This window comes from Mchenga conophoros, linkage group LG20 (genome assembly GCF_057382185.1).
Source record: "Mchenga conophoros isolate Kocher_MC1m ecotype Shallow Benthic linkage group LG20, M_conophoros_male_GT1.1, whole genome shotgun sequence".
NCBI lineage: Eukaryota > Metazoa > Chordata > Actinopteri > Cichliformes > Cichlidae > Mchenga > Mchenga conophoros.
The window spans coordinates 23,990,377-24,000,151 of NC_140545.1; the positions used below are offsets into that span (position 1 = coordinate 23,990,377).

Below are 9,775 nucleotides of genomic sequence, written 5' to 3' on the forward strand. Positions count from 1 at the left end.
AGGTCCAGACTGACACCTAGTGGTAGAGATGGCTGACTGCAAGGTTAAACTACTGTTGCTCACTGTGCATGTCCTCCTCCTCAGGGTTTCTGGTCGAACACATCCATCGACTCTGATGGCGAAAGACTACAAGAAAGGGTAAGATGCTCTTACAGAAAAGTAACACAGTCCTGATCCCTCTATGAGCTCCTGAGTGTGCTGCATAGCTCATTCCTGTAAGAAGCCAGAGAGAGAGAAAAGTAGTTGCCTCTTATTCAGGACATTGTCGATGGTTGTCTAGTGAATGCAAAAGGGAGTGAGACTGACTTTGGGCAGACTCCAAGAGGATGAGTCAAACAAAGTCAAACACTAGTTCCAGTGAACAATGTTTTTTTGTAGTTTTTAGAGTAAAACTACATTTCCAAAAAGGCAACAAGCGTCTCTGAGCTTTAGTAAATTCATGTTTACTAAAAGGGAAAATTAGTCGAAGAATGTCCTTAAAGAAATGCTGCTAGATATAACAATAGTCTCGTTAGCTGTGTTTGTTTTTCAAAGTGTTTTTTGTTATGCTAAAGCATACATTACAGTTAGGCTGAGCAAATGTGATGATGCTAATCTCAAAAATCAAAAGTTTTTCTGTTATCTATACAAACAGGGAGAGATTTATTTTACTCCTCATCCCACATATGTAGTATCTATAACAACAATCTGTGTGGATATTTTCGTGTGTCTGAGTGGGTGTATGCCCCCTATCTTTGTTAATAGAAGGGAGAAAAGGGAGACAGAAAGCCAAACAAACACGGGATGTAGCAGGACAAGCTGTCAGACATTCCTTTTGCTTCGCCTGTGCTGAAACTGAGCAGGCTGAAGGCCTTTACACACAATCCTTTTTTTTCCAGAAGAGTTCCAAGAAAAAGGAGAAGGAGAAGCAGACATGTAAAGGCTGCAGCGAGAGCTTCAATTTCACCAAGCGCAAACATCACTGCAAGTCCTGCGGAGCGGTGAGCACAGATGGAACGAGACAAATTTGGGCGTTGTTTTTGGTGGGATGGAGAGAAAAGTGGTGGAACAAGTGGAAATTTTAGACAAATAACTGTCTGCTGTTCGCTCTCTGTCCTTCTGCAGGCCATCTGTGCAAAGTGTTCAAAGATGGACAACAAAACGAGCCGAGTGTGTCCTGAATGTTTCGAAGCCAGCCTCAGCATTGAGAACCTTGGTACTGGTGAACACAGAAGAAAAACTGCACCTGAGGTTAGAACAAAAAAATACAGACACACACATAATGAATAATAGTTTTTTTGCTGCATTTGCTCATGCCAATAGGTTATTGCTCAGTGTTGGCAGGAGCCACACTGTGCTGCTGGCAACAAAGAGTAGAAAGCGCTGCAGTGCCTTTTTACTCCTGTACTGTTGTCTTTAAGTTACTGTGCTGTATGCACACACCGTTACACACGTTGCACACGTACATGTGCAAAGACATTCACACTGAAAGATCAGCTAATCCCTTTTTGATGACTAATATGATAATGAGATCTCGGCTTAAGGCGAATCTGTCGTCTCTGCTGACTCCGCAGTCTGGCGGCTTCAGGTGTCTGTATCCCTGTCCCACTGTCCGTCTGTGGTTAGATGTACAGTCAGATGGAGTATTTGCACCTTAAAGCTGACAGGACATTAACCACTTATAGCGATGACGAAACTGTGAAACAGTATTGTGATTCAGGTTCATTCCCTCTCGTGTCTCTGTTGAAGGATCCCAGTGGGGAATCGTCTGTAGTGAGATTAGTCACCACATGAGGGAGCTGTAGGCTGTACAAAGGTTAGACAAGGGGCAGCAGAAGCTTTAACACCTGTCCCTGTACAAATCTCACTGTGTCCTACATTGCTGTTACATAAGGATGAACAGTAGAAGAACTGCACTGTCATTCCTCATCAGATTAAGTGTCCAAAATATAATAAATACGTCTTTTACACGTGTTTTTTAAAGCGCATCTTTTTCTGTTTAGTTCAATAATTAGCTCAGTAGTAAAATGAGGAAGTCCTTGATGATTGGTCTCGTGTGTGTTTCAGAGACAGGTTTCTCTAACGGCAGAGAACTGCCTGTTGTGTGGCCACCTCCAAGTACAGGAGAAAGGGAAGAGCTGGATGAAAATGTGGGTTGCTGTGACCAAGGCTGAGCCACTGGTGCTGTACTTACAAAGCAGCGGACAGGTAGGAGTTGGATACATTCAACATGCTTTGAATTATAAAAAAATATTTGATTAACTTTTCTTTTTCCCCTCGTTAGAAATAATTTTGCACATTTTTCATAGATAGGCATCGTATAAATAGAGGACAGTAAATTGCAAAAGTTCATCTACATAGACACATAACCTGAGTGCTTTAGTCACGTCCTATATATCTGCTAATCCTCCTGCTACGCCCATCTGGCTATATATCCTGTCTCCTTCCTCGGATTGGAGCGGGACATCTGCAGAGTGTAGCACCAGGATATATCACTGACTGTGTGCAAGTCAAATCTGTCCAATCCTGCATGTGCCAGGCTGTCCCTGTCACTGTCTGTGCTGTGTAGATTTGGGCCAGGGGATTTGGTTATCCTGAATCTGACCTCAGGTATAACTGCTGTCAGATGTGCAAGTGGGTGTTAGTTGGCGCTGAGCAGATGAAGTCTCTCAGCTCTCAGAGTTGCTGCAGTTCCTTGAAATCTTGGCTGTGGGTGGAGCAATAAATCTCCTTATAACATCCCAATGAGATGTGTAAAACAAGTGGTGTACATGACTGCTTTGAAAAAGATTACCCAAGCATTCTATCTCTGTACACATCATCCATGTCCATATATTTATATATTGTTTAAAAATAATTAACTGAGAGAATTCAGTTCAGATGTTAAATTTTTTTTTTTAAGTTTAAGGATTTGCTGTAAAATGTTATTTTTTTGTCATTCATAATGGCAGAGAAGGAGTCAGCCTGTTAAAGCCTTCCAGGGTTTCATTTCCAAGACTAATATCCCAATCTGACCGCAGAAAGCGGCCATTCCAAAGATTAGGATTAATAGGAGTTGGATGAGCATTTCCTGATTATACAGAAAGAAAAAGGGGGAAGGGAGAGAGGAGGGCTGGGTTTACTGTACATGCCTGTTGGAAAATTTTACAGCTGAAGAGACAAGCTGTCATTTTCATTATTTCTAGTATGGTTCGCTTACCTCAAAGGAAGGCTTGCCCAAGAGAAACCAACTTTGAAATACAATTTTTCTCTGACTGACATGTTTTATATTCATTTTTTACGATTTTTTTGCAGGACTCAAAGGGGTCACGGCCAGTACCTCTCCCTGGGTTTGAGGTGAGCCCAGCACCTTCTGCAGCTGCTGAGAAAGCGGAGGTCAAACACATAATCCGGCTCAGCAACACTCAGCAAACTTTGCTCTTAAGTGCCCAAGATGAAGAACTTCAGGCCAAGTGGGTGGACTTCCTCTCCAAAGCTGCCCGTGGAGAAGCTTCCGCTGAGGCATCGACGAGCCTGACTGAACACAGGAAGAGCCAGTAGTGGACACGTTGGAGACACGGGACTCCCCAACTCTCCTCCCTCCCTCTCCTGTGTATAGAGCACACATTACTTGAAATCACTTTACCTTGGCACTTTTTTATTTTTCCTTATTTTTTTTCTTTATAAAGACCACTGAGTCCTTTGCCACTTCAAACTTATCTTTCTTACCACACAGCTACTTTTTTTCCCCTCTCTCCATCCTTATGTATTTCCCAAACACGCACCCACACACAAGTAAGGACTATCCTACCAAGCAACCAATGCCACTGGTTAGTACATTTTATTTCTCAGTGTTTTTAACAGCTTTGAAGAACCTTGATTTGTAATATAGCTGAAAAAAACATGTTTTTTTTTAAAGATGAAGTTCCTTGTATATCATTCAATAGTGTTGTGAAGCATTAACATTTATACCTCTGTCTTTCCATTTGTTCGGACGTGTGTGTGTGTGTATGTATGTATGTATGCGTGTCTTTGAGCGTGAGTCCCTTCCAGTGTTTATTAAGTATTGAATGTTAGTGTAAGGACCCATGTCACCTCTCTATTGTCTCCAGCAGTGGTGGGTTATTGGGTATTGTACAATATGTATACTATAGTGTGACGTAAGGAAAAAAAAGAAAAAAATAGACATTTTAACTTAAAAGGCACAGAAATGTGTACATTTGTGGCTGGCCACCTGATGCTCCCACTGTCTTACAGACCCTTTCGTCTCTTATGCATTGGTAAAATTCCCTCTCCGTCATTATCGTGGGACTCTGTGACCTTTAATCTCAGCCTGAGTGACCACATTTCACTTCTCTTATCTTCGTGACTCGTCTAGATGAAAGAGTAGTTACAGGGCTTCAGTTCTGACACTGTGCTGCAGGTTCAGTGTCTCAATAACTCCACTTGTACACGTACTAAATAAACCCTTTATGTGTAGGTCTCTCTTTCTCAACACTGCAACCATTTGCCTGCTTCTCTCCCTTTTTGGTGATGTGATGAAAACCAAGTACTGTACTGTAAAACTGTTTCTTCTGCCTTGTCCCCCGTACCCCGCTCCTATCAGCACCAGCCTTTAAGCAAAAGTAGCAAAAAAAAAAAAGAAAAGAAAAGAAAAGCAACATCGGATCTCTTTCTGCATGTAAACTCACTCATATTTATGTACCTTGCTATGAAATCTTGCCCTTGCCCCTCTTTTTATGCTCCAGAATTTGTTCTTGTAGTACTGTAAGTAAGCAGAGTCAGCATTGAGTGTTTTAAAAACATGGTTTGTGCACAGTGGAAAAGCATCATCAATAAACAGACGTGGTTAATTCAGTACCACACTGTCCAGTAAGATATTAATGTCCTGAGTATTGTGTTATTTCTTTTTTAAAAAGGGGGGAGAAAAAAACATATATGAAAAACACATGTTTACAAATGTTACCAATAACACACGAATATCACACAAAATACTGCTAGTACATACACTTTCTGGCCACTTTATTATGTACTCTGTTTAAGTGGTTGTTAACACAAATGTCTAGCAGCCAATTACATGTGAGCAACTCAATGCACTGATTTAAGTAGAAATGGTCTAGATAATCTGCTGAAGTTCAACCTGGTTTAATCTGATTTTGAACGTGGTGTGATTGCTGGTCCCAGATGGGCTGGTCAATGTAGGAACTGCTGATCTCCTGGGATCTTTGTTTTTCTACAAAACTGTCTCTAAGGTTTACAGAGAATGGTCCAAAACAAAAGAGACAATATCTAGTCAGCTGCAGTTCTCTGAGGAAAGAAGCCCTCGTGATGCTAGAAGGCAAAAGAAAATGTCCAGACAGAAGCTGAAAGGAAACCAATAGTAACTTAGATAACCACTTGTTACAGTCAAGATATACAGAAGAGCATCTCTGAAGGCGCAACACCTTGAACCTTTGGCTGCTTGGGCTACAGCGGCAGAGGACCAGACTGGGTGCCACTCCTCTCAGATAAGTAATAAGAAAGAGAAACTAAGGCTACAGTTTGCATGGGGTCACCAAAATTGGAAAGTAAAAGACTGTAACCACTTCTAGTATGATGAGTCGTGATTACGACTGCAACATTTGGACGGTAAGGGTCAGAATTTGGTGTAAAAAAAACATGAAAGCATGAATCTATCCCGTCTTTTTTCAAAGATGCTGCAGATTATGCTGCTAGTGATGCTGTAATGGAGTGGAAGTTCTTTTCTTGCTACACTTTGGGCCCCTTAGTACAAATTTGGCATTATTTAAACGCCACAGCCTACTTCTCCATGTCCATTCCTTTATAACCACAGCGTATTCATCTTGTTATAACTGCTTCCAACAAGATCTCAAAATAATCTCAAACTGTCAGTGAGTTCACTGTATTTAACTAGCCTCCAGAGCCACCATGTAAGTCCTGTAGGGTACCTCTGGGATGTGGTGGGACAGGAGATTTACATCATAGATGTGAATCAACTGTGTGGTGCTATCATGTCAATATGACCCAAGATCTCAGAGCAATGTTTTTAGCACCTTGATGAAAGAGTTTAGGATTTCTAGTGGCAAAGAAAGCTCCAACCCTTACAGTCTTACAGTTCTGACATTTCATCGAAATGTCAAATGCTATAGGATTTATCTGGAACACAGATTAAACATACAGATTGAATATCTCAGTAATCCATGACCAGATTACTGAGCTATTCAAACTATGATTTGATTGGATTTCTTTTTCTGCTTTAGAAGCAAAGAACAGATTCGCTTTTTGTGTGTGTGAATGCATTTTTGCTTTTGAATTAGAAACGCATCGAAGATCATGCCAGGATACCCGAAGCACTTTACTTTCCTAATGAAACATTCAAAGTTAATGTTTCAGGCTTTTCAACCTCCCCCTTTACTTTTTTCATGCTCTATTGTGATTGCTTTGAATTTCCTTGTTGGCACAGAGTTATTGTGAGCGTTTCCATTTGGATTCAGACTGTTAAACAAGACACATCTCTGTCATTTGGTGGAACAAAAGCCTCTATCCACATGAATTCAAGCACACCACATAAAAACCCCAGTTTGCCTGCTGTGTGCAGTAATATACTCAGTTGTCAGCATGATAACAGCACTTAAATTCTCTTTACTGTAGCATCTTCTCACTTTGGAAAGCTATCCAAGTACCTTAGAGTCATCTTATTACTTTTGTTTCAAATTGATAGAAAAAAAATAAAAGATCTACAGACAAGTAGACTGCACTTTTTTGCCCACAAGTGCCGCCTGCTTGTATCAGTTGGCAAGTTTAGTAGCCAGAACTACCTTAATCTTTCAAAAGGATCTGAAAACATTCCTCAGATGTCTGCATATCGTGTTCTATTGCATCCCAAAGGATCAACGTTTGATTGAGATCTGGTGAACATCGAGGCCATTTGAGTCCAGTGAACTCATTGTCATGTTCACGAATCAGCTTTGCGACGATTTGAGCTGGCGCATTATACTGCTGCAAGATCTGAAGATGGATACACTGTGGTAATTATGGGATGAACATGGTCTGCAACAAAACCCAGGTAGGCTGTGGCATTTAAATAATCCTCATTTGGCACTAAAGGGCCCAAAGTGTGCCAAGAACATATTCCCACCCACAGCCTGAACTGATGCTATACAAAGCCAGATGGACCTATGGTTTAATGTTGTTTATACCAAATTCTGACAGCAGAAATTAAAAATCATCAGACTCATCAGAGCAGGCAATATTTTCCCAGTCTACTATTGTCTAATTTTCCTGTTCTTTTCTGCATTCAGAGATGACCTTCTGCACACCTTGGTTGTAATGAATGGTTATCTGGGTTACTGCTGCCTTCCAATCATTCTCTTCTGAACTCTAGCATCAACAAGACAATCAGAGAACTCTGTAAACTCTTCAGATGCTTGTGTGGGATTAACCCACACAGATCTGCGGTCTCTCAATACTCAGATATGCTTGTTTTGCATTCAGGTTCACTTCATTTAGAGCAGAAACAACAACATGAGTGACCTTGAAGAGACATAAGCTGCACACATTTGTGCATGTGGCACAAATGATTCAAGTTATTTCAAATAATACCATGTACCTTTTCCTTTAATTTTATGTCACGTCTGAGTTTTTAATAGCAGGTATTTTTTGTCATTTGCAGCTGTGAGATTATTGTGTCTGGTTATGTCCTTGTAACTATGCATAAGGTGTGCCCTCTCTAATAATTATAGTAATAACAAAAATATAACCTAGAAGCAAAAGATAAAATGATTTATTTCGCTGCAAGTTGGTGTAGATCAGTTAAACGTGTACAGAGTGATCATTGTTTGAGTATCAGCACACAGATTATTGTCATTTATCTGGTTTAATGGTTGACTTCGCTCTTAATAAGAAGTATGCAGGGAGTTAGAACTTTTCAGCATCTGCAAGTTATACTTTTTCTGTTTGTTTATGTCTGCCTCAAAAGTGCAAAGAGCAAAATCAAAGGGATATGGGAAAATCTAACTTTCTGAAAGAGCGGGGTGCTTCGACTGCATGTGATTTCAACTCTCAGATGTGTGTGTGTGTGTGTGTGTGTGTGTGTGTGTGTGTGTGTGTGTGTGTGTGTGTGTGTGTGTGTGTGTGTGTGTGTGTAAAAGAAGGCGTGGAACGAGCGTAGAAAAGCTGTTGCAGCTGCCTTTGTGCATTTTTCTACATCTTGATTTGATTCAGTTTTAACCTCCCTCCCCCCTCTTTTTTGTCTCTATTTTGAAGCCACCACACTAGTTCCAGCGTTTCTTATAAGCATAAATTTATTGATGTGCGCATTCACAAAAAACGGCGAGAGGACAGGTATTGATATGAGGGTATGAACCATAACTTCTTTATTTAGCAAGTCAACACTAGGTGTCAAAATGATTAATTTGAAGGCTGGCTTCTCTGTAGAGCCGTGAGCTGTGGTGCAAAGATAGAGAGCAAAATGCTGACTGCTCCTTCTGTCATAGTTTTACATGCTGTACATCTAGAACAGACCGGAGCAGGGTGGGTACTGAGTGTGCTGCAGGACGGAGACCATGCTGAGATAAGCTCTCATCATCCCTCCAGAGGCCTCTCTCCTGCTCTGTGTGTTGTTTTTCTTTCCAGCTAAACTTTTTGTTCTTTGAAAACCTATTTTAACTGCTCTTTTCTCAGCTATACAATGTGAGGTTATGGCTGATTACAGCCTAAGTTTGATTCAATTTGTTTGTGGATGACAAACCACCCTAATTGACAATTGACTTTTTTTTTTTTCTGTTTCCTTCTCGCACTTCTTTATCTGCGTTGGCCAGAAACAGCTGACTCTGCCAAGGTTGTAGTGGAACTTTAACATGTCGAATTGACCTCTAACAGAAGCCCCAAGGCTTCTCTTAATGGCTCTATTCATCAAGGGCACAGACTTCTTTGAATGAACACAAAAGACAAGGTTGGTTGATCGGAGCCATTGTTGCTGTATAAAAGTATAAAAACGAAATGTAATAGTTGAGAGCAAATAGAATCTGAACATTTCAAAGAGAGACTTTTTTTTTTTCAAGGTTTCAGGTTGTGACCACAGATTTTTGAGGTTTGTTCCTCTTCCATCACAGCTGAAGAGAATGAATTTAATGGGAAAGCTGTTATACGCCACTGGAGCGTAAGCCTCTTACCAGCTGTTTGTGTGAGTGTGCATGAGCATGTGTGTGAACATGCATCTGCGTGGCCCAGAAACATTTGCATGTTGTACCATCAAACCTCTGAATGCACGCTCCTTCTGAACCAGCTATTTGGGGAAAGAACAACAAGAACAAATTAACACCTGCTTTTCACATAGAAATGATGACATGTCTCAATTCTCTTTACTTCTCTTTTCTTTTTTCTCCTCTTCTCTTTTTAGCAGAGGTGGTAGCATCGTCAAATGTGATTGATCAGCATGTGTTTCCAACACTTTAGTCCAAAATCTATGAGAATGATTCTTATTTTTCATAATTTAATTAGTTTTGTTTTGTATTTGGAGCCTGTGTGAAGAGCAGATGACCATATGTGTCACATTGGGAAACATCTTGTTAAAATGTGATTTGTTAGCAAAGCTCTAAAATTAGAGTACATATATATAAAGTATGTAAGAACGTTATCGGCGTTATCATCCACCTGATGATTGTTTGTGCAGTACTCACTCTCGTTTCACTTTGTGATTTAAATACTACATTTTGTTCATCATCCACTTTCTAACTGTGTTTGTCTGCCATCTGAGCTTGTAGGGTATAGTAGGTTTTCAGGGCTTTCAAGCCGAAGCATTTACCTGCTGCAAGCA

General features: G+C 40.5%; 1 protein-coding gene across 3 annotated transcripts in view; it reads left to right on the forward strand.

Moving 5' to 3' along the window:
• fgd (faciogenital dysplasia) overlaps positions 1–4,834 on the forward strand; it is a 52,880-nt gene extending 48,046 nt beyond the window's left edge. For 2 of the 3 annotated variants that reach the window (XM_085259659.1, XM_085259657.1), the window contains exons 15-19: positions 85–138; positions 879–980; positions 1,105–1,230; positions 2,047–2,187; positions 3,274–4,834. In XM_085259659.1, the coding sequence (XP_085115785.1) occupies positions 85–138; positions 879–980; positions 1,105–1,230; positions 2,047–2,187; positions 3,274–3,519 (669 nt within the window). In that variant the 3' untranslated portion in view covers positions 3,520–4,834. The remainder of the gene's footprint in view (positions 1–84; positions 139–878; positions 981–1,104; positions 1,231–2,046; positions 2,188–3,273) is intronic. The other variant, XM_085259658.1, reaches the window with a different exon arrangement.
• Positions 4,835–9,775: the final 4,941 nt, after the last annotated feature.